The following is a 25,688-nucleotide window of genomic DNA, read 5'->3' as shown; positions in this document are numbered from 1 at the left end:
TAGAGATGCATATAAAGGGTAATACAGAAGAATACTCATCACAATGTTGTGATTTTTTAAGGCCGTAATAATTTTTAGGTCATAAAACAGGAATGGGTAAATAGATTATGGGACACATTCTGGCAATAGAATACTACACAGGAACTCAAACCCATGTTTTCAATTAACACACAAAATGCCCATAATACATATAGTGTCATCTGCATACAAATAGAATACAAAACTATATGTGCAGTATGATCCCAATTTTGTTTGAATAAATAAAAGGGGGGAAGGATATAGGAAATACACCAAATGTTAACAGAAGTCCTCTCTGGATTTTATTTTTTCCTTTTGTCAACATTTTCAGTGATGCTTTTGTAATTATGAGAAAATAAAAACCTTTAATGTTAATTGAAAAAAGAAAACATATACAAAGACCTGTATTCAAATATACCTTGAAGCCTGAACATTCTATTTAGGGATGTTTCGCTATAAATGTTAACACAAGAGCAGGCTTGGGTTCAAACTTATCTTCAATATTTTCAGGCTCTGTGACTGAGAGACATTCAGTAGTATATTTAAGTTCAACTGCTCACTTGTAAAATGAGGCCAGTAGCACCTATTTTATAGGGCTTTTGCAGGATTAAATGACATAACCCACATAAGCTTCTTAGCACAGTGACTGGCTAAGTTAAAAAATGTTACTACTGTTATAACTGTTTTTATTACTATGACAACTATTATATGAAACTTTAATTCCTCAAATCCTTTTTGAAACAACCTGGAGCACAAATAAATAGACATGGTATATATACACTTGATAAATATCTGAAAGCTCTATTCTGTGGTTCATAAGCAACTTTTTTGTGTTTCTCAGGTAGAGCTTTTTGTTGTTATTGTTTTGAATAAACTTTTTATTTTGGAAAACCTTTAAGTTTACAGAAAAGTTGCAGTAATAGTACAGAGAGTTCTCACACACTCATTACTCAGTTTGTTTCCCCAATGTTCTCATCTTACATTACTGTGGTACATTTATCAAAACTAAGAAACCAACATTGATATATTACTATTAACTAAACTCAAGACTTTGGTAATTTCAGTATTACCCAGCTTAACCAGACTCAGACTCCAAATGACTTTTTGTTAGGTTACCAAATTCAAAATCATCTCTGAAAACTATGACAGGGACCGCCAGCTGTCCCTCAATATCTATTACCCTTTTTCCTTCAATAAAAGAACTTCGGAATTTTAGGTGAGCACTTGGCTGCCCAGGACAAAGACCACATTTTCTAGCTTTCTTTGCAGTTAGGTGGGCATATGATTGGGCTGGGACCAAAAGAATGAGTGAAAATTATATGCATTACTTCCAGTTAATGCTCCTAAAATGATGGGTGTATACATGCTGTGTTTTGCTTCCCCTTCTCCCTCTCTTATTGCTGGAATATGGACTTGAGTCAGGAGCTGGAACAGCCATCATGGAGCTAAAAATGGAAGTAGCATGTTGAGGGTTATAGAATCAGCCAGCCCTGGGACTCCTACTTCCCAGTTATTACATAAAGAACAAACTGCTCAATCTATTAAGGTTGAGTCTTTGTTTCAGCCAGCATCCTAAGTAATACAAGTCTCTTTAAAACAATGTGCCATAGCTTCTAAAGGTGATTTCTTTTGTGTAATGGAATGAAAAGAAATGTAGTTTTTTATGGTGACCATATCGAAGAAATGTTTGTATGTCTAAGTTTTGATATGCTTCCTTTTCTCTATTCAAACCTTCCCCACCTCTTCCCGCCTTTTCAGTTTCAGTTACTATGGATAAATTGTCTATGGTCCTTTCTAAGGCCAGTCCCTTCACTTGAACACCGGATCCCATCCTCTCCTAAGGACCCCATTCCTGCAATAGTCCCTCTCTCTGCAGTGTCAAATATGCTGTGATAGTCCCACCTTAAAATTCAAAACAAACAAAAAAACTCCATCTTCAATTCTCCTCCAGCAGTTATTTTACTGTTCCCTTTAAGCTAAATTCCAAGAAAAAGGTATCTTATAATGTCTCCACTTCTGGTTCTCCACATTTACTCGTCAGTCTAACTCCAATCTCACTGCTGTCACTGCTGCTTCACTGAAGCTACTCTTAGCAAGGTGTCTAATAATCCCCATTTTTCTAAATCCGATAATAAATACTGAATTCTCACCTTACCCTTTCAACTATATGACTACATTGTTCCCCGACACTTTGAAATACTTTTTCTACTTGACTTCCAGAACACAATTTTCTTCATTGTCTGCTTGCTTCTCAGTCTCCTCTGCTACATCCTCCCCTTCTTTCTGACTTCTGAACACTGGAGTGCCTTAAAGCTTAGCTCTCACCCTTCCTCTCTATCTATACTATTTAAATACAGAAGTAAAACTAAAGAAATATGGGGATTATAGATTATCAGACAAAATGTATTACAAACCCTGACAATGGAAAAATTATTATCAGACATCAAGGGAGAGGAAAGAAGTAGGAGGAAAAATGAATGTTAACTCCTTTCATAACAGGGAGTCTAAAAAACAATTCTAACTTAATGTTTTTCATATTTTTAAAAAATATTAGGTCTTTTACACAATCTCTGATACACATACATACATATGTTCTTACATTCAGCAATAGGTTTATTTTTCTTCTGCTGCATTTTAGTAAATTAAAAAGAAATAGTGTAATAAACCCCTTTGCACATTCACCCAGCTTTAGCAATTATCAACCTATGATCCATCTCATTTCATCTCTACTCACCATTCACCCAATGGATTTTTTTGAGGCCCACCCCAGAAATTATTTTACCTGTTAAGTATTTCAGTATTTGTCTGTGCCAGATTGTAAAATATGGCCACAAATTCCTTCCATTATGATATGTACCCTCCTTCCTTTGCAATGTGGTAAGGCTGGTTCTCCCATCCGGAGGAGGGTATCTATTTCCCCACCCCTTGAGTCTGGGCTGGTCTGGTGAGTTGCACTGATCAACAGAATGCTGCAGAAGTGATGACCTGTCACTTCCAAACTGAAGTTTCAAGAAGCTTTATAGCTTTTGCTTCTATTCTCCTGGAATACTACTGTCCAGAGACTGACAGGTAACAAAATATATTGAACATATATCTAATAACCTTGGGCATATGTCTTTTCATAGTTTTGACAGTGCATCTTTGGGATAGAGTCCCAGAAGTAGGATTGTTGGGTCAAAGGGTAAATGCATGTGTAATTTTGCTAGATATTGTCAAACTCCCTCTAGGGGGGTGTGCCATCTTGCACTTTTACCAGCAATGAATAAGAGTGCAAGAGTACTTTTAATATCACTGAAGTAAAATGGTTGCTGCTTTGCCAAAAGTATAAACATTCTTATGGTAGAAAATGTCAAAATAATCATAGATGGATTTATAGGCAGGATCATTAGATGGAAATGTTGCTGATATATATTATGAGGAAGAACAATGGGTGACTTTGGGGCCTGATAAAGTGCTGGAACACCCTTGTTATGTTCATAGAAGACCTTAGCCCTACGAAGGGTGTCTTCTTGGCTGGCTAAGAGGTAGTCTACCTCTCAGTCTCTTGGCCATTTGTGCCATGGACATGGACTGGGCATGTGCAAGGCAGTCTGCTGCGAGAACTTAAACAATGAATATTAAAAAGTTCCCAGACTTTCTGGATCTGGTGTTGAGGTGAATAAACACTTACTTTACCCCGGGGATGTGCTGTGTAATGTTCCATTTGCCTCACCCCATCAGCTAAGGAAGCAAACCATTAATAGTGTCTATAAACAGTCTGGATACGCTTGAACAGATGGTGTAATTTTTCTCAGCAATTTTAAAATATCTTCTTGACCTGAAGAGTATCTCATTTTCATTTGCCTTTTTCTCCTAATTTTACTGAGTCATTCTTTCACTGGTTCTATCTCCCAGATAGGGAGAAACAACAGCCTGGCCTTGGGAGTTGGGGTGGAGGCAGAAGATGGAAGGGATAGTTTTGGCGCAGAGGCACCAAAAACGGGGAAGGTTGGATGGTACTAATTCGACTTCTTGGATTCATCCTGAAGTCAAATCCCCCCTGATCTTTTGTTGGCTTCATTTGGAAGCTCTCTTAAGTAAATTTAAATGTAATTCTTTTTATTTAAAATGGCATGTGTGTTACTAAAGACTCAATCACAAAATAACAATTCCAACTATTTTAAGCAGAAAAGGATAGGACAAGGAATTAGGGACTGGTTTGAGACTGAGTTTCCACGAATGATTCCTAGAACAACACAGCAAAACTGGTCATGGTCCAAAGGCTGGCTCTAGAAACATACTGTATTAGCTCTAATCCAGGGATTAAAGATTCATACTGTGTCTGTCCAATCCATTCCAGCAAAATGGAGGACTTGAGTAATACCACCTTTCCATTTAACTTGGTCCCAAATCCAAGGAGTAAATGTAATTTACCAGAATGAGTAAATCTGGTTGGTGGAACCTAAAATCATACCCAGAATTCTAGCTGAAAAGGATTTTAGAAATTGCAATTTTTAGCTTTCCTGAATTTATAGAAAAATGTATACAAAATATATCTCCAAAATATATGTCAAATCAGTCTATTTCTCTATTTGTCCATTATTACCACCTAGTCAAAGCCACCACTATCTCTCTGACTGCTGCCAGTCTCTACTTTCACTATTAGCTCAGCAATGGCTTTTCATTGCTCTCTGAATAAAATCCAAATACCTTATCACAGTCAACAAAAGCCCTACAGGTTATCGACTCTTTTTATTCCCCTACCTTTCTGACATCATCTCCTACCCTTATCCTCATTAATCACTATATGCTCCAGCCGCAACAGTCACCTTTCTGTTTTTAAACACACCAAATCCATTCCTTCCCTATGAGACTTTATATTTGCTGTTCCTTCAGTCTGGAAAACTCTTCCCCCAGGTATGTGCAGGGTTTGCTCCCACATCTTTATTCAAATGTCACCTTATTACAGAGGCATTCCCTGACCCACCTATCTAAAGTATCACCAACCCTGGTAACTCCTACCTTTACCCTGCTCAACATCATGGACACCATGTAAATTAAAATCTTTAGATACCACTATACCCTCACCAGAATGATTAAAATTAAAAGATTATCCAAAACAATCCTGAAAAAGAACTAAATTGGAGAATTTACTCTACCTGACTGGAAGGCTTACTGTAAAGCTAAATAAAGCAATCAAGACAGTATGGTACTGGCATAAAAGCTGACAGACTGATGAAAGGAACAGAATAGAAAGCTAAGAAATAGATCCACACTTACACAAATCATTTGATTTTCAATAAAGGGGATGAAGCAATTTAATGAAAAAAGGAAAATCTTTTCAACAAACGACACTGGAATATCTGAGAAAGCATATGGAAAAAAAAGTGAGCTTCAACTCCTACCTCACACTATACACAAAAATTAATTCAAGATACAAAAGAGACCGAAATGAAAAACCAAGCTTTCAGAGGAAAGCAATGGAGAATATCTTTGTGACTTAAGGTTAAGCAAAAGTTTCTTAGATAAGTCACAAAAACCAACAACCAAAGAAGAGAAAAAATTAATACATTAGACTTCATTAAAATTAGAAACATCTGTTCATCAAAAGATACTATTATGAAAATCAAGTTGGAAACCACAGACCTGGAGAAAAATTTGATGACACACTGGTACCCAGGATATTTAAAGAGCTCATACAACTCAATAATTAAAAGACAGGCAACCTAATTTTTAAAAACAAGTAGATTTGAAAAGATATTTCACAAAAAATAAAGTATACGAATGAACAATAAGCACATGAAAAAGTGCTCATTTTTTCATCAGTCAACAAAGAAATGCAAAGTAACACTTTATATATCAGTATACACACAATGAAAATGGCTAAAATTAAAAGATTGACACCAAATGTTGGCAAAGATATGATACAACAGGACCTCTCATAGACTGTTGGTGGAAATGCAAAGTGACACCTCTGTTTTGGAAAGCAGTTTGGCAATTTCCTATTATATATTACATATGATCCCACCACTACTCTCCTAGGTACTCACCCAAGAGAAAAGAACGCATGCATTCATTCAAAGACTTATACATAAATATTCACAACAGCTTTATTTCTAACAACTAAAAACTGGAAATAAGACAAATGTCCATAAACAAGTGAATAAATAAACTAATGGTGAAATAAGGAAATACTGCTCCTCAATGAAAAGGAATTAACTACTAATCACATAGCATGCAGAAATTGTAAATTAATTATGTGGAAGGAAAGAATCCAGTCAAAAGTACATACTGTATGATTCCATTTACATAAAATTCTGGAAAATACAAACTAACCTATAGTGACAGAAGGCAGATCAATGGTTGACAGGGATGGGAGGGAGGTATAACAAATAAGCATGAGGAAACTTTTGGGGATGATGTATATGTTCACTATCTTAATTGTGGTGATGGTTTTATGGATACATACATATGTTAAAATGTATCAAACTGTACACTATGAGCATGTGCAGTTTATTGTGTATAAATTATACCTCCATTTAAAATATCAGCTAAAGAAAACAATGAGAACCAAAGAAACACTTTAATACTTATTTATGATTTATAGTTTGTATATTTAAGTACTCTGTAAATTTACTACACATTAAATTTATTCTTTCATTCCTTAGTGTCTATAGCTATTTTAAGATTATTATAACAGTAATAGATTAATAATTTAATGGCCTATTAAAAAACACTGAAATATTATTTTCTGTAACAACACTAAAATATTATTTTCTAAAAATGCTTCCACACATGCTCTATATTAAAGATGTTATACTTAAGAACATTAATATATTATTAGTGATATGCTCAGAGGTAAACATTAGTTTTTTTCATAAGAGTTCAGCAAGTAAACTAATTTTCATAAAAGATAATGTATATCTGATTTCCAATTAGGCAATTCACAGTGATTTTCAACCAATAATGGTCAAATGAATATACTTTTAAATCTTGGATTTTCTCCAGGTTTTCCATCTTTCCCTTACAAGACTTAATTTTTTTTTTCCATATTAGATTGTATTCATTAAAACTCAGATGTGCTATTGAGGAAAATTAATTTCTTCCCCAAATTTTTCTGGGTTATTTTCATTCTAACTCCAAAATTGTACAAAACATTGTAAAAGAATCCTTTTAATGACAACATATATTGTCATAAGTGTTTTACTAAATATGAATATACAAAACAATTTATATATTACCTGGCCACATCCAGGGGCAGTACATAGAAAGGGTTTGTCATCACTCATATTCCACAGGTCCTTGTATTGCCTATAATAAAACATTAAGAAATGGCTAAATGTTTCACAGTCCAGGTTTTTAAATAAAGAACAACTTAAAATGTAATATTATTTGATTTTCACTAAGCTTATCAACTTCTATCTGAATGTGAAGTAAAACACTTTTACTGATATTTTAACCCCACCTTCCATTTTCTTATTATGAACAGAGACATGTAACATGCAGATTTTACACTACAGAAAAAAATATTAGGAACCCTGATCTATCAGTCTAAATCTTTCCTGTTCAGTAGCATAAGTGCAGAGAAATGAAATAATGAGAAGATAACCACTTTAAACCCCAATGAAATAATGGACTAGGTAACTATCATCAATGTCTGATAAAACAATCAGGAACAAAGGTGACGGGAACTTTATAATGGCTGGGTCAGGGTGACAGCATCTGAACTCACAGGTCAGTCTTAAATTAACATCACTAAAAGTGAGACAAACATTATGTGCCCCCTGATATGATGCAATAGAAAGCACACAAAGGATTCTTGGGGGAAAAAAAGTCAAGCCTGAATCTAATCAAGCCTCTCTAGATCCAACTACAGGAAATACAGGAGATAGAAAAACATGTTGAAAGGGGATACAGCAGAAGCAAGAAGAACTACAATTCTGCAGCCTGTGGATCGAAAACCACATTCAAAGAGACAGACAAAATGAAAAGGCAGAGGACTATGTACCAGATGAAGGAACAAGATAAAAACCCAGAAAAACAATTAAATCAAGTGGAGATAGGCAACCTCCCAGAAAAAGAAATCAGAATAATGATAGTGAAGATGATCCAGGACCTCGGAAAAAGAATGGAGGCAAAGATGAAGAAGGTGTAAGAAATGTTGAAGAAAGACCTAGAAGAATTAAAGAACAAACACCTAGAAGAATTAAAGAACAAACAAACAGAGATGAACAATACAATAACTGAAATAAAAACTACACTAGAAGGAATCAATAGCAGAATAACTGAGGGAGAAGAACGGATAAGTGACCTGGAAGACAGAATGGTGGAATTCACTGCTGAGGAACAGAATAAATAAAAAAGAATGAAAAGAAATGAGGACAGCCTAAGAGACCTCTGGAACAACATTAAACACACCAACATTCACATTATAGGGGTTCCAGAAGGAGAAGAGAGAGAGAAAGGACCCGAGAAAATATCTGAAGAGATTATAGTCGAAAACTTGCCTAACGTGGGAAAGGAAACAGCCACCCAAGTCCAGGAAGCACAGAGAGTCCAGGCAGGATAAACCCAAGGAGAAACATGCCGAGACACATAGTAATCAAATTGACAAAAATTCAAGACAAAGAAAAATTACGGAAAGCAACAAGGGAAAAATGACAAATAACATACAAGGGAACTCCCATAAGCTTAACAGCTGATTTTTCAGCAGAAACTCTACAAGGCAGAAGGGACTGGCATGATAAGTGATGAAAGGGAAGAACCTACAACCAAGATTACTCTACCCGGCAAGGATCTCATTTAGATTCGATGGAGAAATCAAAAGCTTTACAGACAAGCAAAAGCTAAGAGAATTCAGCACCACCAAACCAGCTCTACAACAAATGCTAAAGGAACTTCTCTAACTGGGAAACACAAGAGAAGAAAAGGACCTACAAAAACAAACCCAAAACAATTAAGAAAATGGTCAAAGGAACATACATATCAATAATTACCTTAAACGTGAATGGATTAAATGCTCCAACCAAAAGACACAGGCTTGCTGAATGGATACAAAAACAAGACCCATATATATGCTGTCTACAAGAGACCCACTTCAGACCTAGGGACACATACAGACTGAAAGTGAGGGGATGGAAAAAGATATTCCATGCAAATGGAAATCAAAAGAAAGCTGGAATAGCAATACCCATGTCAGATAAAATAGACTTAAAAAAAAAGAATGTTATAAGAGACAAGGAAGGACACTACATAATGATCAAGGGATCAATCTAAGAAGGAAGATACAACAATTATAAATAAATATGCAGCCAACATAGGAGCACCTCAATACATAAGGCAACTGCTAACAGCTATAAAAGAGGAAATTGACAGTAACACAATAGTGGTGGGCTTTAACACTTCACTTACACTAATAGACAGATCATCCAGACAGAAAACTGATAAGGAAACACAAGCTTTTTCTTTAGACCAGATAGATTTAAATGACATCTATAGGACATTCCATCCAAAAACAGCATATTACACTTTCTTGTCAAGTGCACACGGAACATTCTCCAGGATAGATCACATCTTGGGTCACAAATCAATCCTCAGTAAATTTAAGAAAACTGAAATCATATCAAGCATCTTTTCCGACCACAATGCTATGAAATTAGAAATCAGTTACAGGGGAAAAAAACGCAAAAAACACAAACACATGGAGGCTAAACAATACACTACTAAATAACCAAGAGATCACTGAAGAAATCAAAGAGGAAATCAAAAAATACCTAGAGACAAATGACAATGAAAACACGATGATCCAAAACCTATGGGATGCAGCAAAAGCAGTTCTAAGAGGGAAGTTTAGAGCTATACAAGCCTACCTCAAGAAACAAGAAAAATCTCAAATAAACACTCTAACCTTACACCTAAAGGAACTAGAGAAAGAAGAACAAAAAAAAACCCCAAAGTTAGCAGAAGGAAGGAAATCATAAAGATCAGATCAGAAATAAATGAAATAGAAACAAAGAAAACAATAGCAAAGATCAATGAAACTAAAAGCTGGTTCTTTGAGAAGATAAACAAAATTGATAAACCATTAGCCAGACGCATGAAGAAAAAGAGGTAGAGGACTCAAATCAATAAAATTAGAAATGAAAGAGGAGAAGTTACAACGGACACTGCAGAAATACAAAGCATCATAAGAGACTACTACAAGCAACTCTGTGCCAATAAAATGGACAACCTGGAAGAAATGGACAAATTCTTAGAAAGGTATAACCTCCCAAGACTGAACCAGGAAGAAACAAAATATGAACAGACTAATCACAAGTAATAAAATTGAAACTGTGATTAAAAATCTTCCAACAAACAAAAGTCCAGGACCAGACGGCTTCACAGGTGAATTCTATCAAACGTTTAGAGAAGAGCTAACACCCATCCTTCTCAAACTCTTCCAAAAACTTGCAGAGAAAGGAACACTCTCAACTCATTCTAAGAGGCCACCATCACCCTGATACCAAAACCAGATAGAGATACTACAAAAAAAGAAAATTACAGACCAATATCACCGATGAATATAGATGCAAAAATCCTCAATAAAATACTAGGAAACAGAATCCAACAACACATTAAAAGGATCATACACCAAGATCAAGTGGGATTTATTCCAGGGATGCAAGGATTCTTCAGTATAATGCAAATCAATTAATATGTGTGATATACCATATTAACAAATTGAAGAATAAAAACCATATGATCATCTCAATAGATGCAGAAAAAGCTTTTGACAAAAGTCAACACCCATTTATGATAAAAACTCTCCAGAAAGTGGGCATAGAGGGAACCTACCTCAACATAATAAAGGCCATATACAACAAACCCAGCGCAAACATCATTCTCAATGGTGAAAAACTGAAAGCATTTCCTCTAAGGTCAGGAAGAAGACAACAATGTCCACTCTCGCCACTATTATTCAACATAGATTTGGAATTCCTAGCCACGGCAATCAGAGAAGAAAAAGAAATAAAAGGAATATAAATTGGAAAAGAACAAGTAAAACGGTCACTGTTTGCAGATGACATGATACTATACATAGAGAATCCTAAAGATGCCACCAGAAAACTCCTAGAGCTAATCAATGAATCTGGTAAAGTAGCAAGATACAAAATTAATGCACAGAAATCTCTTGCATTCCTATACACTAATGATGAAAAATCTGAAAGAGAAATTAAGGAAACACTCCCATTTACCATTGCAACAAACAGAATAAAATATCTAGGAATAAACCTACCTAGGGAGACAAAAGACCTGTATGCAGAAAATTATAAGACACTGATGAAAGAAATTAAAGATGATAGCAACAGATGGAGAGATACACCATGTTCTTGGATTGGAAGAATCAACATTGTGAAAATGACTATACTACCCAAAGCAATCTACAGATTCAGTGCAATCCCTATCAAGTTACCAGTGGCATTTTTTTTTACAGAATTAGAGCAAAAAATCTTAAAATTTCTGTGCAGACAGAAAAGATCCCGAATAGCCAAAGCAGACTTGAGGGAAAAAAACAGAGCTGGAGGAATCAGATTCCCTGACTTCAGACTATACCACAAAGCTACAGTAATGAAGACAATATGGTACTGGCACAAAACCAGAAATATACATCAACGGAACAGGATAGAAAGCTCAGAGATAAACCCATGCACCTATGATCAACTAATCTACAACAAAGGAGGTAAGGATATACAATAGAGAAAAGACAGTCTCTTCAACAAGTGGTGCTGGGAAAACTGGACAGCTACATGTAAAAGAATGAAATTAGAACACTCCCTAACACCATGCACCAAAATAAACTCAAAATGGATTCATGACCTAAATATAAGACCGGACACTATAAAACTCTAAGAGGAAAACATAGGAAGAACACTCTTTGACATAAATCACAGCAAGATCTTTTTTGACCCACCTCCTAGAGTAATGGAAACAAAAACAAAAATAAACAAATGGGACCTAATGAAACTTAAAAGCTTTTGCACAGCAAAAGAAACTATAAACGAAATGAAAAGACAATCCTCAGAATGGGAAAAGTATTTGCAAATGAATCAATGGATAAAGGATTAATCTCCAAAATATATAAACAGCTCATGCAGCTCAATATTAAAAAAACAAACAGCCCAATCAAAAAATGGGCAGAAGACCTAAACAGACATCTCTCCAAAGAAGTCATACAGATAGCCAAGAGGCACATGAAAAGCTGCTCAACATTACTAATTATTAGAGAAATGCAAATCAAAACTACAATGAGGTATCACTTACACCAGTTAGAATAGGCATCATCAGGAAATCTACAAACAACAAATGCTGGAGAGGGTGTGGAGAAAAGGGAACCCTCTTGCACTGCTGGTGGGAATGTAAATTGATATAGCCACTATGGAGAGCAGTATGGAGATTCCTTAGAAAACTAAAAATAAAATTACCATATGACCCAGCAATCCCACTACTGGGCATATAACCAGAGAAAACTGCAATTCAAAAAGACACATGCGGGCTTCCCTGGTGGCGCAGTGGTTGAGAGTTCGCCTGCCAATGCAGGGGACATGGGTTCGTGCCCTGGTCTGGGAGGATCCCACATGCCGTGGACCGGCTGGGCCCGTGAGCCATGGCCGCTGGGCCTGTGTGTCTGGAACCTGTGCTCCACAACGGGAGAGGCCACAGCAGTGAGAGGCCCGCGTTCGGCCAAAAAAAAAAAAAAAAGACACATGCACCCCAATGTTCACTGCAGCTCTATTTACAATAGCCAGGTCATGGAAGCAACCTAAATGCCCATTGACAGACAAATGGATAAAGAAGTTGTGGTACATATATACAATGGAGTATTACTTAGCCACAAAAAGTAACAAAATTGGGTCATTTGTAGAGATGTGGACAGACCTAGAGACTGTCATACAGAGTGAAGTAAGTCAGAAAGAGGAAAACAAATATCATATTAATGCATATTATATGTGGGATCCAGAAAAAATGGTACAGATGAACCGGTTTGCAAGGCAAAAATAGAGACACAGATGTAGAGAACAAACGTATGGACACCAAGAGGGGAAAGTGGGGGTGGGGATGGGATGAATTGGGAGACTGGGATTGACATGTATACACTAATATGTATAAAACAGATAACTAATAAGAACCTGCTGTATAAAAAAATAAGTTTTAAAAAGAATCCTCTAACCTAAAAAAAAAAAAGAAAAGAAAAACATGTCAAACAACATCACCAAGCTGGAATTAGCCAAATTCTACAGGACAAAAGACCTGGTTTCTTCAAGAAATAAATGTCATGGGGAACTAAAGAAAAGAGGAGGTAGAGGGGAACTGTTTTAGATTAAAAGAGGTCTAATAAACATACTAAACAAAATGCAATATGGGGACTTTCTTGGATCCAGATTTGAACCAAACAACTACAAAAAGACATTTTTGAGTCAAGATTGTTTTCCTACTTTTTGATATAGACTTAAAGTTTCCAATTATTCCTTCCGTAAACTTGTAGGTTTTTGTTTTTGCTTTCTTCATAGAAATTACATATATGAACTATATTTGACAACTAAAAATTCTGTAACATTGTTTCTTTTTCAACACTAGTTTGTTAACCTTTCGGAAATAAGTTTCTCTTCAGGAACAGAGATGACAATCACTATTATGGCCAAATTTGGGAAACGCTAGAATACTGTTTTTTGGGGGCAGGACTTTTCAGACTTTATATGTTCAAGAGAAATGACCAGAAGAGCACCTAGAATACAGCATTTTTGCCACATCCATTTTCTATTTGAACCTTTTTCACTAGAACAATACTAGAACATCTCATGGGACTAGTATTATTTGGAACTCATTTTAGGAGAAATCAAAACCCTAAAATATGTTTATGCTTGTCATAGTTAAGTATATTTTGATGCTCTATTTGATAATTTTAAAATACTATAGAAGTAGTAGCTAAACTACATACTAGATAAGTATTTTCTTATTTATGAAAAACACTTGAAATATTTATCTAGAAATAACCTATGAGAATTTTTATAATCTAAAATATGAAAAAAGCGCAAAATACCAAATATTGCATACACACCTGGCAGAATTCACATGTAACTTGAATTTCATAAGTTGTACAACTTATCACGTCCTCTTTTTCATGGCAAGGATACTGAAAAATGAAGTGGTTTCACACTGTTAAATATAGTTTTGAAACATTTCTTGAAACATAGTAAAACAATAAAAACACTCAAATAATTACACTCTTTGTAACACTACTGTCATCCAAAAACCCACTCACTATTAAGAATCTTTATAATAGAGCACTGCTCCTAAAATATGAACACCCATATAAATGCCTTAAACATAGGTATTAATATATCCAACTCCACGATAAAGAGGGTAAAAGAGAAACATTTAACTTAGCCTTTAGGACTGTGGTTGAAGAGCAGTAATTAAAAGAGTGAAAATCCTGACTTTTGACGTCTGATGAAAAGATGAGATCTAGTATTTCAAAATATCTATTCAGAAAGCTTTAAGTTTTAAAAAATGTAGTCAGTGATGGTCTGGTTCTCAGCCTAATTCATCACTATTTGTCCCATAATGTAATGATAGTTGATCTTTATAAGAAGTTCCCTCTTCCCTAACTTTATAGTTTACTTATTTGACATTAGCTTAAGGACAAGTACAACATACTTAAACTATGTTTAAACTATGAGGGTCAGTGGCTCATCTTTAAACTCTGCTAATCCTCCATTACATTCACTGAAACCCCATGTAGTGGCAAACAGAGTTAACCATATGCTTATGCAAATAAGCCAATGGTACACAGAGAAAATTTTTATTTTACATAATTTTGCTTATAAATGTGGTGTCAAGAATGTCCTGCTCAGGAAAATTGGGTAATTCCTGTGGGGAAATGTGTAAATAGCTACACTTCTGAGTCCTGGAGTCAGAGATGGTCTGATATAGGAGAAAGGAAGAAGAAAGTTCTTTTCCTGGTCCCAGGCAAAACTTCTATCTATCTGGTAAGGTTACATTTCATCATTCACATTCAACTTTACCATGTTGCCTGTGAGAAGAGGGGAAAAAGCACTAGAATAATCCAAAGGAAACCTATAAAAGTTATGGTTCAGTCACTACCAGTAGAATGTGAACTCAATGAAGACAAGGAACTTATCTTTGGGTTAACTACCTGAAACAGAGCCTAGCTTATAGTAGCATTTACTCATTAAATATTAAGGAATGAATAAACAGCCATATGATATGAAAAAGTCAGATAAATTTAGTTTAAGTTATCTAACTGAAAAAACTTCTAAAACTAATAAATGCAGTTCATATTGCTTTGAAAAATCAAAGCAATATTTAAACTCAGTTAAGTTCAAGAAACATTTAAACACCAAACTCATGCCAAGACACAAAGGTGAAAAAATAAACAGTCCAAAAAAACCCAAAACAAAACAAATAGTCCCTCCACTTTGAGAAACTTTCAGTCAGGCAGAAGAAAGAATACAGAAATATAATTTCAATTCAATTTGGTAAGAATAACAGTTAAAATATTAAAAATATACAGGTAGGGGCTTCCCTGGTGGCGCAGTGGTTGAGAGTCCACCTGCCAATGCAGGGGACACGGGTTCGTGCCCCAGTCCGGGAGGATCCCACATGTCGTGGAGTGGCTGGGCCCGTGAGCCATGGCTGCTGAGCCTGCGCGTCTGGAGCCTGTGCTCCACAACGGGAGAGGCCACAACAGTGAGAGGCCCGCGTACCGCAAAAAAAAAATAAAAAAATAAATAGATAAATAAATAAATAAAAATATACAGGTAGTGCAGGGACCAATCCGATAGTTCTAGAAAAGCTTTGAGGGAATTAACCCTTCGTATCCTCCTCTCTGATCTCTTCCACACACCCCTGACTACTATTGTCCCATTCTTCTACAAAAGGTGTTCCTTACCTGCAGGAGGCTTCTATAGTTCCTTTCCTATAGTCTAGGAACTAGACTATTTCCTAGCCAACCAATAAAAATTCCCATTCCTTATACTATTTCCTAATACCTAGCTGAGGTCTGTAAATATAAGTCAAAGCACCTTGGCACATAAATGATGAGAGTTCTTCTGGGAGGATTAACAAAGAGATAGCATTTTTAAGCTAACTAACTGAATCTCAAGCCTCTAAATCGAGGCTTATCTCCCTTTTACATCAAGGGTGGAAATATGCTCCTAGGAAAGCATGGGAAGGAGGCTTTGTTCAACTATAAACTCAGAGAAGACGATGACTGCAGATAGCGAACTGTTACTATACCACACCACTCTCTGGCAAGCATCCACAACCTATACTGGTAGGAAAATCACTGTCATGAAGAATACACAGAAGGGTTCTAGGCAAGATTTAAAAGAAGCCAGTTTCTTTGGTTTCTCTAATCTCTCTCTTAACTCTTCTTCTAACATTCCTTCATCTTCCCTACCCTAATGATTTAGTGCCAAAGTTCCCCCTTTTGTCTTTCAACCAACAAATATTTGAGTATCTACTTTGTGCTTTGCACTATGCTACATGCTAGGGATGCAGTGGTGAATTAAACAGATTCTGCCCTCAAGAAGCTTCCAGGATTGTGAAGGAGCTTATGCTAGCTAATCAAGCATCCAGCTCAGACTCCTCTTTCCAGTTTCTAAGACAATTCCACATATAAACACGTGTATGTTCCTCATATTTTCTCTATTTCATTGCTATAGGCATTTTATTTTAGAACTCCAAACTTGGTTAAAGGTATATTTTAAATTTTGTTATAACATAGCCATAGAACTATTCACCACTAGGTATCCCACATAAATGATCAATCTTACATAATTCTAAAAAACCTTTAAAACTCAAGTTTAATTGGGGTTCAGAAAGAGGTCATTGTTATTTCTGGATAATATGAACTAGATTATGCTTACTGAATTAAGATGTTGTAAGGAACTTTAAATTTGCTCCCAGAAAAAATACAGAAGAAAAAAAAAAGCCACCCAAAATACTATCATTCAGAGATAACTACTGTCTAACATTCCAGAGTACATATTCAGTCTTATTAATGTATAAAGATAAATAAAAAATTTTTAATTGTAAAAAGAGCATTATAACTTCCTTTAAAACACAATTATCTAAATTCTGCCACATCATCAAATATTAGATGTCATTTTAATGGCTATATAGTATTCCACAATACAGATATGACATATTTATAACTAATTCTTTACCACTGGATTTTTATCATCAGTGAATACCTTTGAGGACAAATCTTTGCATAACATCCACATGAGGTAAAGAATAGGGATGGCACCAGCCCAGGATAGGATATCAGGGCCCAAGCAGGAAGATGTCTACTTGATGAGGAGGAGGGGGTCTGGTGGCAACAGGTAATTCATTACATATACATGCAGGTATTAATTGAATAAGTGAATTTATCAAGGATATAGTAGATGAAGGTAAATTCACACTACAGGTGAAGGTAATTACACAGAATAAACCCTGGTACTGGATGAGATTTGGAGATATTCATGTGCACTCACGACTTTCAATATAAATATACAGATATAGAAATACAGATGATAATATGTGTATATACATGCATATATATTCAAATACTTCCCTAGCTGTGTCACTGAGAAGGCCTGGGAGCACTGATACCCAATAGCAATAAGCCCTCCAGACCTCAATGTCAAAATACTATTCTCCACCAAAAGGAACCTGGGATCCTTGAAGAATTGGCTGATTCCGAGGCTAAAGCAGGAATAATACAGGATGGGCCTTGAATACCTTCTGCAAGAAAGTAAAGAAGGACTTACGGATTTAGCCAGAAAGTGGCCAAATCTCAGACAATTTGAGATTCAAAATAAATGATAGTAATAGATCATACTGTGAATAAAATAGGATTCCAATAATCTGATATAAAACACACCAATGTAGAAATGAAAATTTGATAAGACAAGATGTTTACATCCTCTCAAAGTATCTCCCTATAAAATACATTTTAATTACTAAAGGCAAAACAGTAATATACAGTACAAAAGCCTGGCAAATATCACTTTACTCAAGTGATCCAAGTTAACAACACTAAACATAAGAAAAATCAACATCAATATCATTGCAACCCTTCGGTTGCAATGAGGAGGACACAGCATCACTTTCATAATAGTCATGCCAAAGATACATAACCTGAGTCTAATCATGAAGAAACATTACAGAACACCAAATTGAGGTAAACTCCTCAAATAACTGGGCCATAATCTTCAAAAGTGTCCAAGTCGTCAAAGTCAAGGAAAGATCGAGGAACTGCTTCAGATTGAAAAAGACCAATGAGACATGATAACTAACTGCAATATGAGATTCTAGACTGAATCCTTTTGCTATAAAGGACAGACATTATTGGAATAACTGGCAAAACTTAAATGTAATCTGCAGATTAGATGGTAGCAATATTTCAAAGTTAATTTCTTGATTTTCATGGTTGTATTATGGTTTTGGAGGAGAGCGTTGTATTGTAGAAAGTAAAGTATTTGGGCGAATGGGACATCATGCTAGCAACTTACTCTTAAAAGGTTCTGGACTAAAAAACTTAAAAATAAAAAAGGAAAAACTTACAGAGGGAGGGACTTCCCTGGTGGCGCAGTGGTTAAGAATCCGCCTGCCAATGCAGGGAACACGGGTTCGAGCCCTGGTCTGGGAAGATCCCACATGCCACGGAGCAACTAAGCCCGTGCGCCACAACTACTGAGCCTGCACTCTAGAGCCCGCGAGCCACAACTACTGAGCCCGTGTGCCACAACTACTGAAGCCCACGTGCATAGAGCCCATGCTCCGCAACAAGAGAAGCCACCGTACTGAGAAGCCCGTGCACCGCATCGAAGAGTAGCCCCCGCTCGCCACAACTAGAGAAAGCCTGCGCGCAGCAACGAAGACCCAATGCAGCCAAAAAATAAATTAATTAAAAAAAATAACTTACAGAATGAATTTAAATTATATATAAATAACATGCACTGTAATAATTCAATATATAACCACTATATAATTAGTATCATGTAGTTTTTAGCAGTAGTTTTGAGAAAAATACTAAAACACACAGATTCTCTAACAATTCTCTGCTTGCTTCCAGTTTATAACCTTCATGTTATGAGATGTCAAAGAACATGGACTTCCCTGGTGGTCCAGTGGTTAAGACTCTGTGCTCCCAATGCAGGGGGCACGGGTTCAATCCCTGGTCAGGGAACTAGGATCCTGTATACCTCACCACACGGCCAAAAAAAAAAAAAAGAGAGAGAGATGTCAAAGAACAGAAAAACTATGTTCTGTACTGAAAAGTTAAGAGCAAACTTAGTAGAACAATTTCTGTATCTGAATAAAGACTCAAAGGGTAGTGTTAGACAATTATTTGTCCTATAGGTAACTCCTTTGTTTAAAATCTGAAATGTGAGTTAAACCTATTAAGCAAAATAGACAATCCTTTAGGCTGTAGTATCACTATTCCCATGCCATTTTGAATTATATCATTCAAATGATGCAGCTGATAAAAATGTGTGCCTTTCTTACATCTCACCAAAAACAAGTAAGCAAGAAACCAATTCACTTCACAGAAAACAGTGTGAGTCAAGTGGGAGCAGGACATTCCTAAGATACTGCTGGTCTCCCCCGAAGGGGACAGCCAAGCCCTGTCTGTCTTGGGTGTTGACAATGTGGACAAAAATGTCCAAAGGTATGATAGGATCTATCCTCTGCCTCTCTCCATGTTCCTGACCAAGAAACAAAGGACTTGTGACTCTCAAAAATATTTGGAAGAAAATTTCTCCCCATCTCCACTATCCACTCATTCAGTCTCCCAAATAGGAGGAGAAATAACTTGGTGAACTTGAGAAAAGGGTTATTATGGATATGTAACTTAGGGCCCTCTTGGCTCCTGAGTTCATTTCTCACAGAAATATATGGGAAAGACTACAGTCCTTCACTACATGGCTGGGTAAACATCTAATCTATAGACTTCCCTAACCCTCTGGGGTGGGGCATCCACTGTCTTTACACTTGGGGTAAAAGTTCATTTCAGGCTTAGGTCCAAAACATGTTCTCCAGTCCAGACCTTTCAGCAATAAAGCTGGTATCTATTTTTATTCTTTTAAAATTTTTAACATATAAATCATTTTTGGACAAAAACACATGCCCCTGGTAAAAATCAAACAGTACAAAAGGATATACAGTATAAAGTAAGTCTCCTTCCTTTTTTCCCACCCCTGACCTCAGTCCCAATTTCCAAAGATAACCACTCTTACCAGTTACTATGTATTTTTCCAGAGATAATCCATGTATTTACAAGTATATTATATATGTGTATATCACATTTTTATACAAATTGTGGCATACTATACATGCTGTTATGAATTTTGCTTTTTCATTTAACAATATATTACAGCTGGTATTTTAATCCCCCCATCCACCAAAAAAAAGAAAATAGTGTGAGTAAATGAATCTTTGAAAATAGGGGTGGGGGAAATGAAACAATTTCTGGTGACTAATTTCAGAAATCACTAGAGTCTAAAATGTGAATTTGATTGATCTTCTAGTTAGTTATAGAACTACAAATGCTGTAACCTCTTACATTTAAAGCATGTACTCAAGTTTCAAAGCAGATTTTTAAAATATGGATATTACTAAATGTTACACACAATGTACAGAATTCCCAAACATTTCTAATACAAATAATTTATTTTATGAAATTTATTTGGAAGACATTTGACTATTTTGTACCCGATACTACATTAAGAATAAGAAAGATGGTCCCTGACCTCAAAATCAGATTAGTAAGGAAAACAAATAAGTGAAAATAGTAATACTAATTCAGTGATATACATATAATAATAGATATACACAAGCGCTATGGGAACATAGGGGAATAAAGGGTATACTGGAACTGGTCATCTCTCCTCCGCAGCCATAATCCCCTCTTAGAGCCAGACTGCCAGCAAAGGGCAATCCTGTATTTCCATGGCCTGACATACCTGTTTCAGGTGAACCAGAGGAGACACCTGAACAGTCAAGCCATCAGATTACCTCTTCAGGAAACGTGTAAAAAGAAAAAAAAAATAATAATAAATCAGCCAAACAGAGGTATACACTAGACATTCAAAATCATACTCAGGACTGGCAGACATTTTCTGCCATGTTCATACTGATAAGAAATTAATGAGGGACTTCGCTGGTGGCACAGTGGTTAAAAATCTGCCTGCCAATGCAGGGGACGCGGGTTCAATCCCTGGTCCAGGAAGATCCCACTGCCGCGGAGCAACTAAGCCCGTGAACCGCATCTACTGAGCCTGCACTCTAGAGCCCGTGAGCCACAACTACTGAAGCCTGCAAACCTAGAGCCCGTGCTCCGCAACAAGAGAAGCCACCACAATGAGAAGCCTGCGCACCGCAACGAAGAGTAGCCCCCGCTCAACACAACTAGAGAAAGCCCGCGCCCAGCAACAAAGACCCAATGCAGCCAAAAGTAAATACATTAATTAATTTTAAAAAATTAATGAAAGCCAGAATGGAGTAGGCACAGAAAAACAGGGACGAGAAACCATGTAGCCAAGATGAAGGAAAGAAGTTTCTGCAATGCCTGACTGTGCTTTCTGTGATTGGGTCATGTGAGAATCTTTTGTATCCTGATTATGAGCTTTTTTTTTAGGTTGAATTTATCTGATTTTCTACCCCCTAACTTAGTACCTAGCCAACCCTGAAGAGAGGGTCTGTGAAGGGTACTGAAGGAAGTAATGCCTCAGCTTAGTCTTCTCAAAGAAATAAGAGATGATGTTTTGGGCAGAGGAGACAGCATGGAGAAGCACAGTAAAGCAGAGTACTCTGAAGGATCTCTAAGAACTTCTGATGGCTAAAGCATGGGATATATGATTGAAGGGAAGAGAGGTGAGGCCAGAGAAGGAAACATATCTCTAAGGGCCTTTAATACCCCAGTAAGGAGTCTGAAGTCCAACCTCACTTCCCCATCCCACCCGCACCCTGAGGTTATAAACTATGGTCCTGCACCAAAATGTTGAGCTAAGAAAGTTTTTCCATTTTTTAAATCGTCAGTGGGTAGGGAAGAAGAAGCAACAGAGACTATATGTGACCCCCATAAAGCCTAAAAATATCTGCCTCTTTAAAGAAAAAGTTTGCTTAATCTTGCTGTAAAAAATGGAAAGATTTTAAATAGGTGAATTAGATAATCAAAGGGGCATTTTTGCAACATCTCTAATGGAAGTGTGGAGGATGGATTGGTGAGAGTAACACTATGCATAAGAAAACCAGTACACGTTAATACTAGATTCAGGAAAGAGAATGATGGTTTATACTCAAGCAGTGCCAGTCAAAATGAGAGGAAAGGACAAGTTACGGAAAAAAATGTTCTTATAAGGCCTCTAATCCTTAACACTGTCTGCAGACCCTTGCGTGGACTGACCTCTGCCACCCACCCCAGTCTTAATGATACCTTGATCTCTTGGCTGTAGTTAGGCAGCTCCCTCTCTCAGCCTAGAGTGCTCTTACTTCCCACTCATCTGTTCCTTTCTTAGTTAATACCACTCACCTCTGATCTTCCTCCAGCCACTATCCCCCTACCCTGAAATTCGTATGTCTCATTTACTTATTCAGTCAATAAATATTTATCGAGCACATGCAAGAGGGTAGGAGTTAATCCTTACAAAATCCTAGGAGAGTTGGGACTTTCATATTGGAACTCTTTGCTACAGAGGGCTCCCTAGTCAGACAAGTTTAGGACCCTCTGAGTTAAACAAAATTACATACTTTTATGTAGTCTTCAGTGTGCTTTTACATGCTGATATGCACTGTAGCTCCAAAAGGATATTTCCAAATTTGCTGAACCTTAGGAATTTCTTTTACTAAACATTATCAATATGGTAGGACAACTAGCATTCTGAGGATTACCGTATGGAAACATCTCTTGAACTTAATAATATTTGAGAGACAATCACAAAATAAAAGACCACTTTTGCAGCAAAAGCTTAAAATTTCTTACCTTTCTAGCTGGTGGGCCATGAGCTTTATTTACTCTTCTGCCAGGAATCCCTCAACTCCAATCAAGTAAGCAGTGCTTCTCAAGTTTCCATCTAAGTATCCCTAGGGCAAAGGAGAGGCAGAAAAGAGCAAAGTCATTACTCTGCAAAATCTAAATAACTCCAGGAACTTCCCTGGTGGCGCAGTGGTTAAGAATCCGCCAGCCAATGCAGGGGACACGGGCTCGATCCCTGGTCTGGGAAGATCCCACATGCGGTGGAGCAACTAAGCCCGGGTGCCACAACTACTGAGCCCGCCTGCTGCAACTACTGAAACCCACGCGCCTAGAGCCCGTGCTCTGCAACGAGAGAAGCCACGGCAATGAGAAGCCCACGCACTGCAATGAACACAACCAGAGAAAGCCCACACGCAGCAACGAAGACCCAACACAGCCAAAAATAAATAAATAAATTTAAATAAATAACTCCACTACAAAAATTTGTAAATGTTTGTTATATTTTAAAATGCATGTGTATTTTGCCTTCTATTCCATTATTTTTTAGTATAAAAATTAAGGTTCCCTGCAAATCTTTAATGCTCCAGGAAGATGTTTACCTTGTGGCCTCCCAAAACTCCTGGCACACTGCCACCTATCAGATGTGTAACAGTTTCAAAGATGGAAGCATGGCAATGGAATCTTGGTGAAAAGGGAAAAATAAAACTTTTTAATATAACAGAAGGAAGAGGTAGTCACAGCTGATCCGCGAAACAGCAGCGCTGAATCTTGAGCGTCAAAATTCTTAAGAGTGAAGGTTAATGGCTCTTCTTGTGCCAGTGTGCTTCACACAACTGTTTATGTGCTTCTTATTTGGAAATGACTTTTTTATGCCTGTATCAGTTAGGATTAGGTTCAGCTGTGAGTGAGAAAACTCAAAATAACAATGGCTTAAATGAGTCAGAAGTTTATTTCTCTCACAAGAACACAGGCAGTCCAGAACCATGATCATTGGGAACCCAGGCTCCTTCTGTCTTATTGTTCTTCCATCCTCAACATGTGGCGTCCCCTTCACAGTTTAAAATAACTGCTCAAGGTCTAGCCATCACATCAATGGCAGGAAGAAAAATGGTGAGATGAGAGATAGCTTCCCTTTAAGGATACTTTTCAGAAATCTTACAGGAAACTTCTATTCTGGCCAGAACTTAAATCACATGGCCATAGCTAGCAAGGAAGCTGAGAAATACATTCTTTATTTCACCACATGCTTAGAAAAAAAAAAACTGGAGCATCTACAATAAGGAAAAAGAAGAGAATGAATATTGGTGGACAATTAGTTGTTTCTGTCATCATATGCAGCTCATTCTAAAATGTAAGATGGTTGGATACCTTGTAGAGATGTCTTATCAGTCCACTGAAGGGAGCTTTCAAAGGCAGAAACTCCTGCCAGTGGCCAAGGAGCAAGACCAATGTTAATAAGGACTTCTCTAAATATGCAAGACCAATCTGTAGGTGACAGAGGAAGAAGGAAAACTATCTGAAGACCAGAGTAACAATATAAGAGTAAAGCAACAACCTAAATAGTTGTAGTTTAGGAGGATAAACTCACTAGGCAGTCCACAAAACTTAGGAATGATTACATGGGACCGTTAGGTAAGTAATGGAGTGCCTAAGGTGAGATTGGGTAAGAACTTGGCAGAAAGTTCAGTTACCAATTGCATTAGGAAAAGGCAGCTATCCCAGGAGCAAGATGTTAAAGGGAAAGTTGACCTTCCCTTACCTGAGGGCTGAGCTCCCATGCATGAGGGCCAAGTATGAACTTGGAGATTTCCTTATTGCACAGCCTGTTGAAGAGTTGCACTTTACCTTGAGTAAGGTTGGCCAGAACAGCCTTAATATGTTTAAACTTTTGATGCAAATATCAAAAGCTTTAAGGACTCTCACTTCAAAATCGGTAACGAAACTGTTCTATATACAGACTGTTCCTTAAAGGAAAAGGGACCAGAACAGGGTATTTAGCTAGACAAATGTAAATTTGGGACTATGAATGGAGCAACAATTCAAAGGACAAATGGCTCTGTGGGATAACTGTACTTACTACTGAAAATAATCCACATATAAGTGGATCCATGCAGTTCAAACCCATGTTGTTTAAGGATCAACTGTACTTATAAAAGAATGGTGTCAGTATCTTGAAAAGCCAGATACATTTTTTTAACTATCTAAACTTATGAAGAAATATTTTAGGAATCAACTTAGAAATGTGCAAGAGTAGATAGTTTATCAAATTTCTTTTCAGGAGTATATATATGAGTGTACTAGGCAGAATGGCCCCCCAAAGATGTCCACACCCCAATCCCTGGAACTTATGAATAGGTTATGTTACATAGCAAAATGGACTTTGCAGATGTAAAAATCATCACAGATTCTAAAATAGGAAGATTATTCTGGGTTATCCAGATGGCCAATCTAATCACATGAGCCAGTAAGAGTGAAGAACTTTCTCTGTCAGAGGGCTTTTGGCAGTAGCAGAAGTCAGAGATAAGCATGAGAGAGACTTTACCTGCCATTACTGGAGGGGGCAGCACTGAAAGCATTTCAACTTCTATGAGTGAAGACAAGCCCTGGCTGACAGCAAGGAAAGAGGGACCTCAGTCTTAAAACTGTATGCAGTCAACAATCC

The 25,688-nt window shown here is 36.9% G+C and overlaps 1 protein-coding gene across 3 annotated transcripts in view; it reads right to left on the bottom strand.

The window, feature by feature from the left end:
• The window catches only part of ATF2 (activating transcription factor 2), a 79,730-nt gene that overhangs the window by 47,861 nt on the left and 6,181 nt on the right, over nt 1-25,688 (bottom strand). For all 3 annotated transcript variants that reach the window (XR_003793953.1, XM_029225365.1, XM_029225364.1), the window contains exons 2-4: nt 23,033-23,133; nt 14,096-14,170; nt 7,239-7,308 (exon numbers count right to left, since the gene is read on the bottom strand). Coding sequence is in view for 2 of the 3 variants with exons in the window: in XM_029225364.1 (XP_029081197.1) it covers nt 7,239-7,308; nt 14,096-14,127 (102 nt within the window). In the remaining variant the exon portion in view is untranslated. The remainder of the gene's footprint in view (nt 1-7,238; nt 7,309-14,095; nt 14,171-23,032; nt 23,134-25,688) is intronic.

Source organism: Monodon monoceros, unplaced genomic scaffold, assembly GCF_005190385.1.
Source record: "Monodon monoceros isolate NGI ecotype Baffin Bay Population unplaced genomic scaffold, NGI_Narwhal_1 Super_Scaffold_16, whole genome shotgun sequence".
Lineage (NCBI taxonomy): Eukaryota > Metazoa > Chordata > Mammalia > Artiodactyla > Monodontidae > Monodon > Monodon monoceros.
The sequence above is the reverse complement of the archived record's forward strand: the minus strand, read 5'-3'. Positions and strand labels throughout refer to the sequence as shown.